At 36.1% G+C, this 23,424-nt stretch overlaps 1 protein-coding gene across 1 annotated transcript in view; it reads left to right on the forward strand.

The window, feature by feature from the left end:
- LOC131028626 (chaperone protein dnaJ 10) overlaps positions 1 to 14,895 on the forward strand; it is a 39,971-nt gene extending 25,076 nt beyond the window's left edge. Inside the window, exons 7-10 of the mRNA XM_057958929.2 lie at positions 10 to 188; positions 455 to 535; positions 1,710 to 1,862; positions 14,251 to 14,895. Coding sequence (XP_057814912.2) covers positions 10 to 188; positions 455 to 535; positions 1,710 to 1,862; positions 14,251 to 14,361 — 524 coding nt within the window. The 3' untranslated portion in view covers positions 14,362 to 14,895. The remainder of the gene's footprint in view (positions 1 to 9; positions 189 to 454; positions 536 to 1,709; positions 1,863 to 14,250) is intronic.
- The last annotated feature ends 8,529 nt before the right edge of the window (positions 14,896 to 23,424 follow it).

Genomic DNA, 23,424 nt, shown 5'->3' on the forward strand with positions numbered 1-23,424 from the left:
GTGTGACAGGGGCCTTTGCCCTTCTACAGTTACAAGAGGACATGAAACGGCAACTCAATTCTGAGGGGAACTTTTCTGAAACTGAACTTGAAGCTTACATACAATCAAACAAAGATTTGATGATTAACTCACTCTGGAAATTGAATGTAGCTGATATTGAAGCAACTCTCTCTCATGTGTGCCAGATGGTAATATTTTCAGAGAAAATTCAATTATATTCTGGCTATCCTGGGTCTGTAGTTTTTGATATTATACAGATTTATTTTTGGCATTTGTATTTGGCAATTTGAGATTGATTTTATATAGATCTGATGAATTTGACTGCATTTTCAATATACTTTTTTGTCTTTTTTGGAACATTTATGTTAATGACATTGTTTTTATCCTCAATATCAGGTTTTTTATCCATTTAGATTTAGTTCATAAGGCACTGACAACTGAATATTTCTAACAGGTCTTGCAAGATACTACTGTAAAGAAAGAAGATCTTCGAGCTCGTGCGAAGGGATTAAAAACTCTGGGGAAGATTTTCCAAGTAAGTTTTCTCATAGTTCTTGGCCTTGCAGTTGAAGGTAGTTTCTTGCTATATTTTTAATCTCTTGGTTAGAGGGATTGTCGCTGTGTTAGTCAAATATCATGTATAATTGTGCTTTCTATTTGTTTTTCTTGGAGGAATGACGTTTCCTAGAATTTTGGTCTTAAAAGTAGTACATTTGTGGCATTTGTAATTTTCCATTATTGTATTTTCAGTTCTAGTTCCAGTTTCATTATTGGTGTATCGCTGTTGGAGAGGGTGATCTGTTGTCAAAAATCAAAGCATGTTTACATCATTTTTTTAGTACAGAGAATATGTGCAACTTTGCTAAGAACAGGATTATGGTCCAGGGATCTAACAGATTTTTTCAATGCATTTTTTTGTCATTTGTTTCCATATCATTAAAATGTATTTATTGGGAGGTTCTTTGAAGGTCACCTATACATTGTGCCTAACTAAGAAACATAGGAATGAATTGTCAACTTCTTGTAATTCAATTCTGTAGGCCATAGAACATATTTCTATATGCCGGTTACAAGTTATTTACATGATTACCATGGGCCATACAGTGGGAAAAATGGTTATTTTTTTTTTTTGTAGTGTTTTGGTATTAGTTTGAAATAAATGTAAGAATAGTTGTGATTCCGTGAATGGTTAGCTCACTATGATTTCAGTAGACAACCTTTTACAGTGAATCAAGTAAATGCTTAAATTACAAATGACATTATTTATGTTAACAATATGCAAATCTCAAATCATTGTCATACTTAATGGTCTATCTTTTTCACGTTCATGCAATTCTCTCCTAAATTCTTGAAGACCTTTAAACCATTTTGTATATGTCTTGCTACACTAATATGTTAAGTGTTATGTTCTTCTTATCATGCTGTAGCCTTACCTTTATTGCTCTTGCTACTATTTCAGAATCAGTAGATTGTCCAACTTGTTTCTCAAGTGGAACAGTAATCCTTCTTGTAATATTCATATAAGCACCCAGGGACTTGCCTCTTGTACACTTATTTATGATATGTTGACTTCATTTTTGAAAACTTCAAATTGGGGTTTAAGACCATGCGTCACTTGTTTGTCTTTGGCACAATTGCAAAAGATTGTTTTGTGTGTCAATTGATGTGCTTTATAAACATTTAACATTGGGTGCCTATTGTGCTTACAGACTGCAAAGCTACCCAGCGAAAATGGAACTTCACTGAAAGACACCACTCCTAAGCTGAATGGGCAAGACGGCAGCAATGATACTAGCTCTCCAGACTCATCACCAAAGACTTCTTCCAGCTCGAATCATCCTCCAAATCATCCTCCGGCCCAGGTACTTTGCAATGTTGTGTCTTCTATCTGATTACTATTTAACTCAGTTGCATTATAACATTTATGGGCAAAATCTACAAACAGTTTTTATTCTCTCCTAATAGTTTCGTGGACATTATTAATGAGGGGAGATTTTACTGCATATTCCATGAGATAAAATGCACCGGCTTCTTTTTCTCCTATCAAAGTGCTGTGCCCAAGTTCAATAATATTGTCAATTGCTATATTTTCCATTACGCCCATTTGTTGGCCATAACAGTAGACTTAATTAATTTGGGCTGCGTTCATGCATCCTAAATTTTAATTCATGCATTTCAATGTGTGTAACAAGTTTTGAATTAAATTGTTGAACTCAATTGCATTATAACATTTATGGGCAAAATCTATAAACAGCTCTTACTCTCTCCTAATATTTTGAGGGGACATTTTACTGCTTACATTCCATGAGATAAAAAGCACCTGCTTCTTTTCTTCTATCAATGTCCTGCGCCCAAGATCAATAATATTGCCAATTGCTATATTTTCAATTACACCCATTTGTTGGCCATAGGCCCGTAACGGTAGACTTAAGCTGGACTGCGTTCATGCATCCCAAATTTCATTGGGTAATATGCTTTATCAAATTTTATACACATTAATCTAAGAATTTTGGAAGAATGAATGCTCTAAATATGAGAGAATTGGATGGCATTCACTTCATACTTGTATCTAATATTTTATGAGGAGGTTCTGTGGTTGTGTCTTACAATTTAAGTTGCTTTTTATACATAATTAATGTGGTGTTATTTTACGTTAACATAAGCGATAAATGCCTATGTACAAAGAGAAGTCTATCATAATATTATATTCAATAACACTCTTAGTGACAAAATTAGAGACAACTCCAATTTTGTTGCAAAATTTGACCATTTGAATTACCAAGAAGTTTAGTTATTAGATCGACAAATTGTTCCTGAGATGTGCAATAGTAGAGAAAAATATCATCAATATCAACTAATTGCTGAATTTAGTGATGATGGACCTCATTGTTCTTGGTGTGGGCATGATAAACTAGGTTCTTCACTATAGTTTCTAGAGTCTCAGACAAAAGAAGTTGGTGTAATCTAGGAAAGTTCTAGATTGCTAAAAAATTGGCATGACTATATTGCTTTGCAACTAGCATGTACAATTGCTTTATGCTCTTCAATTGAAGATAAAGCTGGGGTGTGCTAAAACTTACTCTGGTACGAAACAAATCTGATGTCCAAGGAGAAAATATAGTCAATTGTTGATCTTTGAGTAAGAACTGAAATAGCTCAATTAAAGTCCACATATCTTGTCAACCTCAAATAAATTGTCCTTTGATTCAGAATGCCAAAGTCAAGAGTACCTTTGACATTTTGCAACACTCATTTTATTGCTTTCCAACAAACAAGCTTTTGTTGGGCTAAAAGAGGTAACCGACAACAAAATTAAGATCTTGTCATGTGGGTTTAAGATTTATTAAATTTCCAGTCAATTGTTTGGAAAGTGATTAATTGATTGGTGATGAATCCTCATAGGTTGATAATTTCACCCCAACCTCTGTAAGTGTAGTGGAAAATACTTGACCTAGACCATGAAAGTGAAATTGATGCAGGAGCATCTGGGTCATGCGCAATCTTTCTTCATCAAACAAATGGACTATTTATGCTTTTTGTGCTAATTCTTTGTGTGTGAGAGATAACTATCATAAAATTAATGTGAATAGGTTGATCATCAAATTTAATTCCTGCCTGCAGCCCACAATTCAGGAAGATACTGGAACCAACCACCTAGTCTTTTCTCTACCCCAATTTCTATGCTTTCAGATCCCTCACTTCTTTCTCATTTCAAGATTATTTATTTTCTCTGTTATGAAGAACACAAATGGACATTGAGAGGTGGGGTGAATCATTGTATTTCAAAAAACTTTAAGTTCAGTGTGCAGATTTTAAGAATGTAATACAAACGTAAACACACACACACAAGCATATCACACAACACCAGATGTAGGAGAAAGACCCAATGTGGGAAATTCTTCGGTAAGAATAGCTGCTGGAGTCTACTGCTCCAATCCAGCCTCACAAAAAATAACAGTTTACAATGTTTAGGGCACCAACCCCTGAAACTTTAGGGCACCAACCCAAGGAGCACCAATCCCCGATTTTATGATCACCTACTCAAAGGAGCACCTACCCTTGCTTATGAGCACCCACTCAGAGTTTTACAATGATTGTTCAAGATTACAATTGCAATAATGAAACCTCGTTACAAATGAGTTTTGTAACACTTACACATTTCTCATATCATGAGAATGATTTTCTCTGCCTGCTGAAAGTTTTCCTTTGTTTCTCCTCCTTCCTCTGTCTGGTTATCTTCTTCTCTATGCTACAACATTACTCTCCAGAATGCTCTGTTCTTGCTTTGTGCTGACACTATCTACTTTTGTAAATTTGCTCTATTTTCTCTTTTGCAGCTACACACTCTGTCACTCTCTATGTCTCTCTCTATCGCTCAATACTCAGTCTACTCTCGGCAGCAACACACCACTCTTCAGCATAACAACATATTCATCGATTGGTGGAGTTATCTTTATTTTCACCTTTATCTTTGTCTCACCTACCAAAGTCGAATCACATTTACAGTTACTGCTGGATTAGATCGACTTTGTACACATCAGATTTTTCTTCTACTGTAGACTTGAATATTTTATTTAAGTCAGTTGTCTTGGAAATTGAGATTTTATTCTCTGTGTTGAATAAAATCTCAGATCAGCTGCTTGAATTAAATGCATCCAATCTTTCTTCTGATCATTCTCTGTACTAAGTTGCTATTTTTAGCAAGCTTGAATTGTCCAGCAGATCTGATTTTGCCTTTGTCGATTTCCTCGATCCCATCAACCATCTACAAATCAGTCACCATTAATGCATTCTCCATCCTCTTTGAAAAGTTCAACAACTACCACACTGAAATCCACCGTCAATGACTTCTGCATAGCTGATTCATCCTCTGTTCATCAGAGAGTGTTATGTCTTCATATTCTTCATCTAGATCAGATGGTCAAGGTCGGTCAACCTCCATGTAGATCATTTTGCCTATCGGCAAGCAAACATCTTATTTAGCGTCCAAGTCACTTGGTCAATCATCCACGTGGACCTTTGAGTCTATCGGCTTGCAAACATGGCCGCAAAGTCGATCACATTCTTCAATTCTATCGGCAAAATACCCTTTCATCATTTCGACAGGTGTCCTCTGATTCGCTTCGTACATGCCATCTTGTCGGGTCAAACTTGGTCAACGCCCAAGTGGACTATCGGTTGCTCAGACCCTTTGAACTTCATACTATGCCTCACATGTATGTTCTACTCATGCGGGATAAGGTTCTATCATTGCTTTTCCTTATCCCGCGAGTCTCTTCTCATCGCTGCTTGGTCATGCAGGATAAGCAGACCCTTCAATGTCTACTTCGCTTTTCCTTATCCCGCGGGCTTCTTCACTTCCCATCTTGATCATGCGGGATAAGAAGGCCCTTCACTTCCTTTTGTTTTCTTTTCCCACAGGTCCACTGACTTCATCCTTGTCTCGTGCGAGATAAGCACCTTCAAGTAATCATCCTTTGATTTCTTATCCCGCGAGAGCATTTCTCTCCAAGTTTTACCATGCGGGCTAAGGAGGCGCCTTTACTTTTATTATCCTGCGAGAACCTTGTGTAGCCTCTTACTTTGTGCGGGATAAGGTTTCTCTCTTTTACCTTCGTTTTTCCTTGTTCCGTGGGACCACCGCATAACCATCTGTCTCGTGCGGAATAAGGTTTTCTTCACGACATGCTTTCACTTGTTAGCCCGCGCAACATTTAATATACATCTTAGCCTATGTGGGATAAAGAATCCGCAAACTTCCCTTTAGTTTCTTGTCTTGTGCGACATTTGTTGGTTACTTTTGACACCGCAGGATAAGAGGAAACATCTCTCCGCTTTGACCTCCTTTGACTTTCTTATTCCGGACGACCATCGTTGATCACTTTTGACTACGCGGGATAAGAGGGACCACTTTGCTTAACAAACTTAAGTTATCCCGCGTGACATTTGAGGGTCACAGTTGATACCGCGGGATAAGAGGGACCGCTTTGTTCATTCAACATATGTTATCCCGCGCGACAAGCACATGACCTTTTCCACAATGCTCAACCAACATGTTGCGGAATAAGAAGAAACATCACGTGCACCTCACAAGTGTTATCCCGTGAGGTCAACACTCTCTCTCAGGAACGTTGCGGGATAAGAGGATAGCCCAATTGACCAGTCAACAATGTTATCCCACAAGGTCATTTAACCCTCATTCGAATACATGACGGAACCCTCGGCTGCACGTGAACTAAATAGCTGCTGCCATGTGGAAATCATGACATACCAATCACAACACATGACTCGATGACTGTTGCCGACATGAGAAGGCGATGAAACTGGTCGAAACCCCTGCAGCATAACACGACGTGTTATGCACGACTGCTGCCCGCATCACTGCAACCTCTAGACACTCCTTGACATCTACCTGCTTCTCTGCAACCATTTGACATCCCTTGACATCAACGACAATAATGCCAACATGTTATGCATGCATCGTAGTAATACTACCATCTGAAGTATGCTTGCTTAAGTACAAATTAGGATTAGTTTTGCATGTATGCTGCCTAGCTCAAATATTTTTAATGCTTTTCCATTGTTTGACTATATTGGAGTATGAAATTACTATTAGGAATGGGTATCATCAACAATTGATATTTTTTTTAATTAATTTTTTTTGTGATACAGAGCATTGTTATTTTCTTGTAAATTTTCTCTATTTTTTTGTCATTTTAAAGCTGTATGAGAATGTTAAGTCTAAATTGTTGGGTCCTTTTGAAGAAAATTATTGTCTACATTACTGAAAGGATGTCTTGTAAGGACATTAGTGTGAAAAAGGGGTAACAAAGTGTCCTTAACTGCTAGGAGTAGCACATAAAGTTCTAATTATAGGTGATGAAAGAATGCCCAATGAACCTAAATCATGGTATGACTGATGTATGAACATTGTTTGGTTAGAGCTTCATAATCAATTTAATGAGTCAGACAATCATATTTTACTTGATGTTGCCAATGAATAAAGTGAAATGGGCATTAGAACTGTTTTTAATTGTTTACTCTTTGCAACCTTATCCTCCAAAACCTGTTTTTTGTCCAATCACCTCTGCTATCACATTTCCTGTTCCTTGTTCTGGTAACAAAGCTTCAGGAATGTGGTGTAATGTCCCCAAATTATTAATACTCTTCACTTTGATTGAGACCCTGCAAACAAGTTAGGAATCATTTATGATCATAATTCATAAAATAGATCTCTTTAATTAGAAATCATCAAGCATATATTAGAAGAGTAGATCTAATCATGAGATTGCTTAAATCAGTTTGAGAAGGCTCAACCATAGCATAGCTAAGATAGGGTGACTTGATATGATGCCCTAGAGATCCTCTAAACTAGGCCCAAGGGCAGAACACTATCCCCTTTCGCCTCATGTGGCCTGTGCCATCCATATGAGGTGGAGTACCTAGTGAGGTGTCGTATAACAGTTCCCCTCAATCTTGCCACTTCTATCCTACTTCCCATGATTGAACATTCTTAATGCATTTATTTACCATAATAGAGAGCATGAGGAACATTCACAACAGGGTGCCCCGGAAGTCCATCCTTTCTATAAGCCCAAAGGCAGACCCTTGTACCCCTTTGGCCCCATGGGACTCCCTGGTCTTATACCATGAGGTGGCATACCTAGAAGATGATCCCATTACCATTCCCCTACTTGTAATTCCCCAATTTCTCTACCATGGCTGGTTACAGCAGTCAGACAGAATAAATATGCATAACATCTTATATCATAATCAAATATTTCCTATATCCATATATTAAACCAGTCAGAGATAGTAACACACCATGAATCAGCAATATATCTATTATGCTATGTTAGATAATGAAAAACAGCAATGCATATTAATTCAGAAGTATGCAGATATACACAGAATTATTACATTATGTATGGAAATCTGTACCACAATATATAAATCGCACTGCGGAGTATTATTGCTTTTCTTGTGACTCGATTTCCTTTTTCCTTGTGTTTCAATGTTTTATAACAATGCTAATTCTGAATCCTTCAATGATCATTTCTTGAATGCTGGCGCGTTCCTCTTATACCCCTCCATTGGGTTTGTAGGGTGGTGACTTTCCTTCAGGGTTGTGACCGATGAGATGGAATGTGTTTATTGGATACCAATGGCCTTCCTTCCTTATCTAACTGCCTCTCTTAATTCATCCTTGTTAAGTCTAATTAATCTTAATCGATTTAGGGAATATTTCTGTTAGGAAAGGAGAAGGAATGCGATCTATAAGGCAATTATTGTTTGCTAGGTACACAGTAATAATCTCGATCTGCACACCATAATAATCACGACCTGCTCACAGTAATAATCATGATGTGCTGCTATTATTCGGGTCAATGTTAGGAATAAGAAATTGTGAAGTATTACTGCCGTAAGACAATATCTTATTAAGATATGTTGATAATGGGTGTCAGATCGGATGAAAGTCCACCCTTCCCAAATTTGCTTGTCCTCAACCAATGATAGTTTTAACCAAGTCCTTTTAATGGGAGGATCCCAAAATTAACCCTTAGATCCTCAATTTGTATATCACTGTCTTTAATTCACTGTGGGCTATCTCAACTAATGATTGGGAATTAGCAAGGTTTGTAATCTAAAGACAAGTTTTCTCTCATCAATTGTAATCGTAAGAACTGTTCTGGTTGTTCCTATGGATATTTTTTCAAGACAAAACAAGGGATGAGCTTCTTATATATTAGGATGAAGATTAGAAGCATGACACACATCTATGGCCTTAATTGTGAGATGATCATTCTGACTATGCCTTATAGAATGGAGACCTTTAGGAATTTGTTCACTGAACCTTATTATTAAATGGTGGTCATATCGTAACACAATCGTTTGAGAGAGGATAAAATGCTATAACAATTGTAAAAAAAACTTGATATCGTGACAGATGACTATGTTTAATCATGCTCTGTACAAATTTTGAATATAACAATTTGTGATAAGCAGTTTGTGAAACGATAAATCTGTTTAGAGAATAGAAGAGCCTTTGGTACAAAGAGCTATTACGGGAGTGACTTTGAGGAAACCTCAAATGATGGCTTTACCCCATTATTACATACTGTCTAAATTTCTTGCTTTGTAAGTTGCTGGATGAATATGTCTAAGTCAATAGTTAAAACAATTAGTGAGATAAATTTCTCAAAAACGTATAAGGGTGCCAATAATGAGTGTATCTTGAACCTTCAACATTGGAAAGTGATTAGTCAATGAGAAATTTCAGTGGGTAGTGTGAATGTCACTGACATTGTAGTTAAGAAATAGAGGTTAGTAATAAATAAGATGTCAATTAATTAAGGAAACCTGGCATCACCCCTTTTTGGCATGCAGTTTGTATGCATATAGATTGTTGTGGTTGGATATTGACGTATTGGTAACTTAGGGGGGGGTAGATTGAGATTGAATGTATGACAAATAAATTGAATATGGCTAGCATAATCATTGTCTGATCACATTCTTAACATCTTTCCTTTCTCCTTTTATGACAATTTATAAGCAACTTACTATACTCATCAAGTTCTTATACTATCACTTCACAGTTTGAGCAATTGTACTTCCACACATTCTTCCTTCATATGGGTTTTCATAGTATCGTAATGTTCAATAATCACTAGGTTGCCCTTCACATGTTATTATGAGTATGTGACTCATGTTTGCAGAGGGGAGGGCCTTAGTGATCTAAAACATACACCTCATTTTTGGATGGGATGTAAGAGTATAGCTCTTAAAACATTTATAAGTACTCAGGAAACATGCTCATGGGATAACTAAACATATTCAAGGAAGGCACACACAGACATGAATTAAGCATGCTGAAAACATGACAGACATGGGTCAAACACATACATCTTGTACATAAGCGTACATACAAGATACATACAAGATACATACATGAGAAAGGTACACATACAAAATACCCATGAAGTATTCATGTTGAAGACATTGTACATGAAGCAAGCATATAAATACGCATGAGATACAAGCATATTCATAACAGCATAGACACATGTAAGGCACGAATAATTTACATGTAGCAATACATGTAAGGTAATAAGGCATGAAGCCTGAATACATGTAATACACATGAATACACACAAGGCAATGAGTCATACACACGAATACTCAGGAGGCATTAAGCATGAAGTGTACATAAGGTATAAAGCATGAATACACATAAGGCATAATGCATGAATAAGGCATGAATCACACACTTGAGTACACGTAAGGCATGAATCACACACTTGAATACACGCAAGGCATGAATCACACGCATGAATACACGCATGGCATGAATCACACCCTTGAATACACGCAAGGCATGAATCACACACTTGAATACATGCAAGGCATGATCATACACATGAATACACGCAAGGCATGAATCACACACTTGAATACATGAAGGCATGAATCACACACTTGAATACACGTAAGGCATGAATCATATACATGAATACACACGAGGCATGAATCGCACACTTGAATATACGTAAAGCATGCAGCATACATGTGTAAAGCATAAAGTATACATTTGAAAGGTACCAATGGAGTAAAAATGCTGAAGATACATCAATTGCAAGGCGAACACATAAATACACATAAGTCACTGGGCATACATATAAAACACATATGCTGAAAACATATTAGAAAATTATAACTGAAGCAACACAAATCATACATGAGAAAAGCATGCATATAAAATACACATGGAGTAAGCATACTCAACACACATTACCTACATATAGAAGCACTGTTGGCCTTAAGAGAATGATTGTCAAAGTAGGTTTGCTCCATCGGCTGGCAGAATCATGCTCTGATACCACTTGTAATGTCCCCAAATTATAAATATCCAAATTTTGCCCTAGATCACAATTTTTAATTGAAACAAAGTAGGTTAGAGATACCTTTCACTTTGATTGAGACCCTGCAAACAAGTTAAGAATCATTTACAATCATAATTCATAAAATAGATCTCTTTAATTAGAAATCATCAAGGATATATTAGAAGCATAGATCTAATCAAAAGATTGCTTAAATCAGTTTGAGAAGGCTCAACCATAGAAGAGCTGAGATAGGGTGGCTCGATAGGGTGCCCTAGAGATCTTCTATCCTAGGCCCAAGGGCAGAACACTATCCCCCTTGGCCTCATGTGGCCTGTGCCATCCATATGAGGTGGAGAACCTAGTGAGGTGTCTTATAACCGTTCCCCTCAATCTTGCCACTTCTATCCTACTTCACATGATCAAACATTCTTAATGAATTCATTTACCATGATAGAAAGCATGAGGAACATTCACAATAGGGTGCCCCTTAAGTCCATCCTTTCTAAGCCCTAAGGCAGTACCCTTGTGCCCCTTGGGCCCCATGGGACTCCCTGGTCTTATACCATGAGGTTCCCTGGTCTTATACCATGAGGTGGCGTACCTAGAAGATGACCCCATCGCTGTCTCCTTACTTGTAATTCGCCAATTTCTCTACCATGGCTGGTTACAGCAGTCAGACAGAAAATATGCATAACATCTTATATCATAATCACAAATTTCCTCTATCCATATATTAAACCACATAGATAGTAACACACCATGAACCAGCAATATATCTATTATGCCATGTTAGATAATCATAAACAGCAATGCTTATTAATTCAAGGATGCAGATATACACAGAATTATTACATTATGTATGGAAATCCATACCACAACCAATATACAAATTGCACTCTGAGTATTATTGCTTTCCTTGTGACTTGATTTCATTTTTCCTTGTGTGTTTCAATGTCTTATAACAATGCTAATTCTGAATCCTTCGATGATCATTTCTTGAATGCTGGGGTGTTCATCTTATACTCCTCCATTGGGTTTGTAGGGTGGTGACTTTCCTTCAGAGTTGTGACTGATGAGATGGAATGTGTCTATTGGATACCAATCGCATCCCTTCAGTATCTAACCACATCTCTTAATTCATCCTTGTTAAGTCTAATTAATCTTAATTGATCTAGGGAATACTGCTGTTAGGAAAGGAGAAGGAAGGCGATCCATAAGGCAATTATTGTTTGCTAGGCATACAGTAATAATCTTGATCTGCACACCATAATAATCATGACCTGTTCACAGTAGTAATCACGATCTGCTGGTATTACTCGGGTCAATGTTAGGAATAAGAAATTGTGAAGTCTTACTGTCGTAAGACAATTTCTTCTTGAGTAATGTTGATAATAGGCATCAGATTGGGGGCTTGACCATGTGGTCATTCCACCTATGGTGTTTTTAGCAAAAGGTGAGTAATAGGTAAATTTGAGGCACCAGGGTGGTCGGGAATGATTTCAGAAACAGTGAGTATTCACATGGGCTGAGGAGTGCAAGCAATTGAGGTAGGAGAAGGTTGGAATCCAGAGTTTGGGTCTGGAATGCTACAGAGGTGGTGGGGATATCAACACGTGTGTGATTATTAGAAATTTCTTTTTGCCTTTGGATTGGCAAAAAAGGATGGAGAGGATTGCCTCTCTATCAACGCCGGGGATAATGTGAGCAAGGGTATGGTGTTTTACATTGTTGACTTCTTGTTTGTCTTTGTCTTTTGAGACAGTGCATAGAGGTGTGGAAGATACCAACAAGTACTTGCATTTACAATACATTCGTTTGAGAGGAACCCATTTATTTATAAGCAGTTTAATCTGTTGAAAAATGTGTTGAGAAGGCCTGGGTCATAATCTGAAATGACCTTTTGAGAAGGCCACATTGAAAGCATGGCATCTGTGTCAACTCACTTCTGAGGGTATTGGTTAAGTAGATCACTAAGATAAATTGTAATGATATTGATATAATCCTGCTGTGTAGACCTCAGTGGAGAGATGAGCATGAGGTCTCTCAATTGACTTGTGTATGAAAAATCATCATTATAAGTATTGCCACCTTGAACTTGTGTACTGGACAAATCCTCTTGTTTCCAAACTATTCTACATCTGCCTTGTTGCATGCCCATGCTAGATCTTATTGACCAAATGCTTTGAACGACAAACATTTGATTCATTCCTTTAATGAATGCTCTTGAACTCCTTATTCTTTGATTGTGATCTCGCTCAAAGCAATTGTGAATGTTATGCAACATAAAAAAGATTTCATCTTACTTTGTGATTTTCATGAAGCATCATCACAGCAGTGTGGATTCATACAGCTGCTGTGCCTAGCAGCGCTTGTTTCTTTTATTGGATTAAGATCTGGTTACAAAATCAAATATCACAGACTTCGTGGGTGTGCCTTTTCCCATGCTAGATCTTATTGACCATATGCTTTGAATAACAAACTTTTAGTTCATGGCTTAAATGAATGATCTTGAACTCCTTATTCTTTGATTGTGATCTCGCTAAAAGCAATTGTGAATGTTATGCAACATAAAAAAGATTTCATCTTACTTTGTGGTTTACATGAGGCTTCATCACGGCAGTGTGGATTCATACAGCTGTTGTGCCCGTCAGTGTTTGTTTGTCTCTTTAAATGGATTAAGATCTGGTCAAAAAATCAAGTGTCAGAGACTTCTTGAACGTGTCTTTCCCTTCATAATTTTTTTGTGTTGAAATGGAATTCTTGTGAAAATATTTTGCATGTTTACTCTTTAAAACACCTTTATATTGTCTGCATGTGCCCATGTGATGACAGCCAAGCAGCAAGGCTTTGTTCTTATTCTACATGATGGCTAGAACATATTATTTGGAAATTTCCTTTTGTGGTGGACCAAACAGCCAAGCTCACGTCTTGCGTTTGGGACCTCATACATATCTTTTATGGCTTATCTTTTGAGTGACACTTAGATGACTACTGGTTTCCTCATTATGTATTGAATTTTGTGCATGAGTGTGAGTTCTGATTTGCTCGGATAGCAAGGTGAATTACTCTATGATCATTGTTGCAATTCGTTTTTGTATGATTTTGGGTTTTTTGCAAGCGCCCAATGTTCATTCAATTCTTAATTTTTCATGTAATTGATGTAATATTGCTAGTCCTATGAACAAATGTGCATATGCATTGTAGTAAGTACTAATTCTGCAAATGGTTTTGCAAAACAATCATAAGACTAAGATTGTGATTATGTAATGCCCGTTTAATCTATTTCATTCACTTCTCTTGGGTTTTATCTTTCTTAGTACTTCGAGAAATATAAATTATTGACGTTTTGTTTGTTTGTTTGTTATTGTAGAGTCCATATGTTGAGTCACCCCATGGTGTTCAAGATCAATATGTGAATTTTCCAACGCCAATGCGACCTTCAGGGGTAGGGGTAGTGCAAACACCATACCCAAAGGTATAATTTCTCTGGTGTGGCATGGTATCCTGTGATATAACCTCTCAATCAAATTAATTAACAGGGGAAACACATCTCACAGTTTGTAATGGGATTCAAATTTACCTGGCTTTTGATCATAAGTGATTTTGTATTCATTATTTAAAAGCTCTCCAAGGATTTTAGGTGATCATGCAGCACTTTGTATGGTTAATGTAGATTTAGATTCCTGGAAAGTTACGCAAGTTGCAATTTTCACCTATTGTGTAAATCATATGCTCTTTTTTCTTTACAAAAGGTATTGTATTCAAGAAGCTGATCCAGCTCTATGTAAATTTAGATTTCTTGTTTAGGTTCCCTCGAGTATTAGGGATTGCCACCTTGGACATTTGATTTTTAGCTATCTATTTTTTGGTTTCTTTGCTACATTTGGCAATATTAGCTTTTTGATCTGGTGATAGATCATGGTAGATTCATGAGTATTGTACAGTTTTAGAAACATCTATTTACATTATCTGTTGGAAATAAAGATTTCTTGTGCGAAGCTATATTTTTGAAGCAGATATCGAGTTAATTAAAAGAAACAATTGAAGCAGGTCAAATTTTTTAAGAGGGCAATGAAGTACATCTGTTTGGCCTAAATTTTGCAAAATTAATGGAGATTATGTCACAATGGAAATTCACTAATTGAAAATAAATGTTCAAAGAGTACTTTCATTAATTGGAAATAAATGTTCAAAGAGTACTTTCATTAATTGGAAATAAATGTTCAAAGAGTACTTACGATGGCACTCATTTTGATTAACACTCCTGGAACGCTCTCTTCCACCCTTTCCTCACCTTCCCAATCCTCCTATAATGCAGGATATGGTACACTTATTCTCATAAAAAATGCCGTTTCCCAGATTCCAATTGGGGCTTAGCTGCTTGCAGATATCTTAAACTAATTGGCCTATATCTGTTTGCCAATATTAACCTCTAGTTTTATTTTGGAAGAATCAACTGAATAGTGAATTTCTTACGGTTATGGTCAATTGTTGGAAAAAATTATGATTACGTTGTGTGTACAGGAAAGATAATGTTGATTGTGGTGGTGAGTAACTGAGCTATTGTTGCCCTTGTTTTGATCCTTCTTTGCACTCATTTATTAAAATGCCATATGTAATTTGTGTTAATGAACTGCATTGAAACTTCCTGAACATTGACCAGTTCACTTATTATCCAAACATATAAAATTGCGGCAGCAGTTGATGGTTGTAGCTTGTAATCACATGCCAATTTAACAAGTACCATTTTTGAACCTTGCCTTTGTAAGTTAAACCTTTTCATTATTTGGAGGACTGACTTGCAGACTTTTGGGTGACATAATTGCCTGCAATATTTGTCGTTTGATTCATGAAAGAGAGCTTAGCAATTTGGGTTGTGCAAGCCTTTTTTTGAGTGTTGTCCTTTGACATTTCAAACAAATTGTAACTATCACGTTCACCCTTTTTAATTTAACGCAAAATATGACTAGGTTTTCGTAAGAGGCTTTTATTGCTCATGACAGTTTTCGATAGAAAATTAAAGCCATTACAAAATGTTCATTTGTATCAGACAGATATAACCGTTTTTCACAATATTAAGAATAATGTACGGGATATTGTTATTGAAGGCAAGGAAAGAGAGAAAAATAAGATTCTAATTATGATGCAGTGCATAAAGAGAACGATGGTGGACAGCCATAAAGAAATGTGTGTCAAAACTCTTGTTTTCATGTAAGGAATGGAAATATTCTTGAAATCAGGATTTTTAATTAGGGTTTCATCTAAGGCACGTGAGAGTGAAAAGTCTTGGTTTGATGTAAAGTTTAGTGATAAATAGTTGAAAGTAATTCAAAGTCTGCATATGGGATTGAGTTCTTTTTTATTAAAAATATATGAACAACCTAGACGATTAAACATATATTAACAAAATATTAAAAATTAAATGCTATCAATGTGTGGATGTCTACGTGACACTTGGTCTTGCACACGTGTTGTAGCCTCAGTCCCATGTTTGTCATCCCAAAAAGTTGCGAATATTTTTCCAGATTTGGACTTTTTTCTGCACAACATAAGTCGACAATTACAAGGAAGAAAGGGAATTCTAGATGACACCATGATGATAATAATGACACTATACTAACTAAATTGAATGAAAAGTCGAAATGAACAAGGGAGCCTATTATGAGCTTGCCATACGAATTGCCAAACCCGTATTTAGACTTTTGATCTACACGACGAGTTGATAAGGATTTGAAATGTTTGTATCTAGCCCATGCGCTTTCAGGACTAGGAACTTAAAATTTAAATCTGATGTCTACAAGTATTGATAAATTCGCGTAATGGAGGTCACCCTTGTGTCGGAAACGGCTATCCAGGCAGATAAACTGCACTTTCCATAAAGGTGGTGTTAAAAAAAAATTCTAAGTACACCCTTCTATGGTTGTGCGTTTTTAAATTGCTACATAGATGCTGCCTCTCGTGCCAACTACAAAAGCTACATATTAAAGAGTGTACGATAGTAATGATGAGCATGAAAGTAAAGAACGAGTTTTGAAGAGTCATCTCGAAAGTTGGAATGGAGATGGGACCATGTAGATATTACAAATGCAATATCCTCGAGTGGAGTAGAGTTAAAAGGGCCAATGTTGGAATTTGCAACTTGGTCAAGAAGCCCAACATGTTGAAGGTTGCTAATGAAAAGCGACAAAGAATAGAGTTGCTTGAAAATAGAATAATGTTTGAAAGATTGTATGATGAATTAAAAAATGGAGCTAGAATGGAAGATGAGGCAAGCAACTCGAATTGGATATGGATATCAGGATTCGTCCAAGGGCAGTCGCCATGCATGCTTAGCCAAATCAAGGTGGCAAGATTCCATGAAAAACTTGCTGAATATTTGAAATGTTAGTGGATGCTAGCGTGTTTTGTGGATATTCACGTATTGCGTTGGCATCTAAGTATAAGGAACCGCATGAACACTAGGAATTACAACTTGGCATGATACTAAAACAATAATCACATTGGCTAATACAAAAAAGTTCGAGAGAATATCACATGATTCAAGTTGGCGTTGAGGGCAGGATAAGTCTCGAGGCTAGGAGGAGTCAGGACTAATTGAACTTAAAAACAACAGAGTTATAAACGTTAAGACGAGGTCAAAACATAACATAATAATTGTAGGTTATAAATTTTTTGATATTACCTTTTGCCCCCCAATAATTGTAGGGTATATATTTTTTGATATTAATTTTTTTTTTTCCCAATATAATAGGCCGATGATATTAGGTGTAAGTTATGCAAAGCATATAAAAGGAATGTCATCATAGAAATGATTCCAAAAAAATGGATACTATAGATGAAAATGTGGTAGCACAACACCCAAGGGTATTGCAAAACAAGCATACTAAACACTAAAAAGCTACATAAGTATTAATGTTAGAATACATAAGTATTAATGTTAGAATACATAAGTATTAATGTTAGAATACGATAAAACTTGCAATAGAGGCAATAAAAAATATAAATTGCACAAGAAGAGCATATACAAATCATATATATATATATATATATATAGTCTAGTGCACATATAATACACACACAAAAGGATCATGAACAAACAAAACACATAAGAAACATAATGGATTTGAAGAAAAAGAAAATCTAGCATTTTCTAATGTTCTTTGGTGTTGGAAAATAGAAAGTCATATCCCTAACATGCTCTCTTATTAGGGAAAGTGTGGGGTATGGTTCAAGGTCTAGAGTATCGAGTTGCTAGGAACTATGCAATACCTTTATGAAGTATAACCACTAACATGATGTAGCTAGGTGAGCCTTAAAGAATATAAAAGTAGTTGATAGGACATACATGGTTTAGGATATTTTGTTGTTAGGTGGCTCATATGCAAATATGATAGTAGGAATTACAAGGGAGTGGTGCACTTCGTTGTTTAGGTAATTTTGGTAAGGGTGGCGAATCAAGTAACTCTTTATGCTTTTGACCATAAGCTATTGATAATTTAGGAAGCATGTTAGCAATGCGTGTGCATATGTGTGGAAGCACATTTGAAAGTGCAAATATGCTCTCTTGAGTGGAGGCTTATTCCTTTGTAGTGACATATACTTCTGATACTATTTGTGTAGACACATAAATCTATCCACTAAATTAAATAAATATTTAATATTTGTTTAAAGCACCAATAATCTTCTATTAATTAAATTCACATTTAATTAATTCATTTCAATCCTATTCTTCGAATTTAATTAAATAAATTTCTTTAAATTAAAAATTACTAACTGTAGTCCAAATATTAAATAAATTTATAAATTAATTTAATTCCCCTTTCTTTTCATTTAAATAAATAAGTATTTATTTAAAAATCCTCCCATCCACTTGCATTCTCCTACAAATAAAAGTGGCACCTTTATTTTGAATAAATAAAATATTTATTTAAAAACCCCTAAATCTTCACCCAGTTGCAAAGCCCACTTGCTCACTAACCTTCTTCTAGATTCTTCTAAGCCCTGCTAAATTAGCCTAACCCCCCTTCTAATCACTTGGACAATCCTAACCCCAAATTAACTCTCAACCTATCATCTCACCTTACAGTGACTTAAATGCTTCCCTTGTTCAACACACTAACCCACATGGGTCTTGTCCCTTTAGTCAAGGTCTAACCATGGGTAAACCTTGCACAAGCGTTTACCCATTGGACAATAACTTTACAGTTGGTTAAAAGCTTTATCCAATAACCCAACCACATAAGGTTACCTTCATGTCTCCTCAAGCATTAAATGCTTCTTCCCTTTCCTCTCAAGCCCTCTCATGGTGCCACTTGTCACCATTGCATTGCTGGAAGTTGCAAACATGGATTGAGGATCAAGCCCTCCTCATGCAATCCTATCCCTCCACAAGCTAAATCAATCTTGACCATTCATTCAACCATTTTGCCTAGAAAAGGAACCTCATTCCCAAGAAAGAGAGGAATCATTGAACATTGTTATTATCGTTGTATAAGTATTTCATTTAGCTTTCTCATAGTCATTCTAGTATGAACATTTGCATAGCAATAGAACTCTTCTTTCAACTACATTCAATCCTTCATTTGACATCCATGGCTTCATGCTAAAAAATGAGGGCTACATTGAAGCAAACTTTGGATCTTGGAGAGGAGAAGAACAAGGGAGAGGTAACAAGAGCATCATGGGAGCATCTTAGGAAGTCTCTTCTCTCTTCTTTTCTTGTGTTTATGCTTTATTTACATGCTTTTTAATCTTTTTTGGTATGCATTGGAAGGATTTTAGTTCATTTGTTTTGGTTTTTGGTTGGAAACTAACATATTAATGTTTGAGCTTTGTTTTTGAATGTCCCCTTTTATGTGTATCAATTTGAAAAGGAAGTGTATACAAGGTCAGAGGGGGCTAGAAGTAGGCAAAAATTTATAGAGAAATGTTGTCTAAAATGGTGTTGGCTGATATTGTTTATGATTGACAATATGAACCACATCATTATGTAGTAACTTCAAACTTTTATGAACAATGGAAATAATTGATGATAATGTGGTTACAAGTAGGAATAACAACACATGGACACATTGGATAAGTAAGATGCAATGAGACAACATAAGTTGCTTTGAATTAGTTGATAGTTTGTTGATGGTAGTATAATTTTGTGTAGAGATGCAAATCATTAGCATCACATTAACATAATCTTATCCCAGATTATAGGCTAAAGGTGTCTTATGAAAACCTTATACACGACTTTTGGAGAACATGTGAAATTAAAAACGTATGAAATTTGTGAAAACCTTTCATTAGGGCCCTTTTTGAAAGTGACCTAGGGGCCTATATCACTAAGAGAAGACATTTATTAGTTGATCAAAAGAATAGATGGAATAATAATATAAGGAGCAAAACCAATCAAATGCAATATTTTTTAGAGATCATGGAAATAGTTCCACTATCAAGTTATTTGCAAAAATAGTCACTACAAAAATTGAGGAATGTCTCAAAAGTATCGCAGAGCAAAGCTTGAACATTTTGAAGTCTTTGCTGGCAATACTGAAACTCTCATCAGCAAATTGGATGAGGAGAAGGATACCTTGGACATTGACCCCGACACTGAAGGCACAAGAGATGTTCAAGGACCTAGAACCAGAACCAGAGGAAAAAAGAAAGAGAAGAAGCCTAATAAGGATCTGGATGAACTCAAAGCTATTGCGGCCTCCTATGACCAGTTGGTGATTAAGGCGGAGGACCTTCTGAAGACTCTTTAATTGAATTCTTGGTTTCTGTTGTTTTGCTGTTCCTATCTTATGCTGTCTTTTCTGTTTACTGGTTTGTTGCTAGTCGTTTTGTATTTGGTTTTTATGTTTTGGAACTCTATGATGACATTTCTTAATATCCTATGTTAAAGGTTTCGGGTCCTAAAAACCTGATTTTTCTAATTAATCAGAACATGGTACATGTGTTTGTGGAGCACCTTTGCCATTATATTTCTAGAGTATAGGACCTAAATGTTAATAGGAACATGCATAATGATGACTTTAAGTGATAATGAATTGCACTAATAATATGGGGTGTGAAAGGTCAACATTACTACAATGGACAATATAAATGACAACTTTTGTGAGATCAGTGATGTGTGTATTAGGTGTAGGAAGTGACATGGGGATTTGATTATTATTAATATTAAAATTCAAATATGGAGTTTGCTTAATAGTAAGCCTTGATGAATAAGGGATATAACACAAAGAAATCAAGACATCTTAGGTGATGACATAATATTGACATCGCTTATAAGATAGGATCCACAATGCGTTATGTATCCTCATTGATGAGCCAAAATAATGGCTCTATTTTATCCATGTTTATGTGTCATTACTAGGACATTAGGAGTCTAGATATGTCTTTTGAGTTCAGAACCTTTGCTAAGTGATAAGACACTATATGTTTTGATAATATGGTCATATGACATGAACTCGCTTGATGTATGTTCCTTTTTGATGCAATATAATAGGTAATTATGCTATGAGGAATATCCATGGTAATGTTGCATGTAGATTTTGAATGTTACTCTAATAGGGATAAATAGGCCTATATTTGTGCACGTTAACAATTCCATGCAGGACTAAAGAAGAATGTTGAACCAGTCCAAGATGTTTAGCAATAAAGATCATGGAGTTGCTGGCCGGTAAAAGAGACATCAAGGATTGTCATTGAAAGATTTAACTAGCGGTTGAAGATGGTTCATTATGACTTATCTGAAGACTTTATGATTTCCTTTGCTATATCAGCAAATTTAGGACATAGGTTACGCTAGATTCTCTCTTTGTTGTTCCAACAAACTTTGACTGATTCTCAGCGCTTGTAACCTCACCTTCTTTTTCTCCTTGTTCAATAAAAGCATCCTCCTTGAACTTTGGTAGTGGTATGCTAGGTAGTTAGAAATTTCATGCTTTAAATAATCTCCCACCTTCTCTTGTACGTGGGTTGAAAAAAGAACACTTTCAACATGTGTAATACAGTTCTAGTTTAGTTGAGAGACAAACTTCCAACAATATGTTGTTATGTTATCAAGTACTTTTGGATTAATAAAGATGATACTTTAAGTTCCAGACATTTGATTTAGTTGTTTGGATGCTTACTAAGGGGGACCACTTAGTGAGTATTCCCTTGATTTCTTTTATCAATTACTTTTTCATTATGTACTTAGCATTATCTTGATGACATACTGTTCCTGCAGCCACTGAAATATCTCATGTGACTGTTCCTGCAACCACTGCAAACTGAGTAGGACCCTGTTTGTTGATCATGGATAAAGTCTTGTCTTTCCTAGTTGTTTCTTAGAAGATAGTTAGTTTTCCTTTCAAGAATTTCAGTTATTTGCTTTCAACATTTTCCTTCAGTAACATTTCATTTCCAGCAATAGGAAAGGTGATTGTTTTAGTTTTTCTAGTGCATATACTTTGCAGACCCATTTCAAGTATATGCCTTGGGTTGATAACTAAATGAACCTTCATGATGAAAGATAACTACTTAGTTGGATGTCCAATCCCTAAGGTATGACCTCAAGGTCTAGTTGTTGAACCATTGAGAAGATCAATCATTTTTTGGCATCGTTGCTGGGGATGGTGTCAAACTAGAAACCTTTGTAGCTATTGATAATTGTACTTTGTTTTCAGTAGTTAAAAGTTTTGTTTCCATTCACCTTTGTAGAGTAATGACCTATAACTACTTCTAAATACTATTGCACGCCTAGGAGAAGAGACGCTCTAGGGAGGTTTCTTCCTAACATCCCTTATCTTGACAATCATTTTGAGAAAGCTTATAATCTATTTGAAGATGGAGACCAAGATATAAACCCTTTAGCTGAGTTATTTGCCAACTTTGAGGAGCCAACTGACCAAGAACCTGTTGTAAACCCATTTTATTTGATACTTTATCAAGCAAGGATGGTTGATGCTGCACAAAATCAGCCTAACCAAGCTACCTTTGAATTCCCTATCACTGACCAACATGATAACAACTACCTCAAGAATATCCCCGCTTCAGTTTTCCCTAAGTTTTATGGGCTTGTAACAAAGGACCCAAATAGCTTTCTATTCGAATTCGACATTCTCTGTCGAAACTATGATTATACCACTGATGCTCATAGACTCAAGTTGTTTCCTACTACTTTGAAAGAAGGAGCCCTGAGATGGCTTATGAGTCTGGGGAGAGATGTTGTTGATAGTTGGGAAGCTATGAAAAATAAATTTCTCGAGAAATACAAAGAATACTATAGAAGTGGTAATAGGGGAGATGACATCTTTAGGATGCAGCAAAAGGAAGATGAAAATTTGGAGGGCTACATCTCAAGGTTCTTGTTCCACCTAAAGAAAAATTCAGACCATACTCTTAACCAAGAGTATCAAAAGTTGCTTTTCCTTAGAGGGATCAATGACAGTTGTACTGATGCCTTGGACTTGATAGGAGGAGGAGACATCACTCAAGTTCCTTGGGATGATATTAAGAAGATATGCTAGAACTACTCTCGAGCAACTTTAAAGAAAGGTAGAGGTTATCA

Source organism: Cryptomeria japonica, chromosome 4, assembly GCF_030272615.1.
Source record: "Cryptomeria japonica chromosome 4, Sugi_1.0, whole genome shotgun sequence".
Taxonomy (NCBI): domain Eukaryota; kingdom Viridiplantae; phylum Streptophyta; class Pinopsida; order Cupressales; family Cupressaceae; genus Cryptomeria; species Cryptomeria japonica.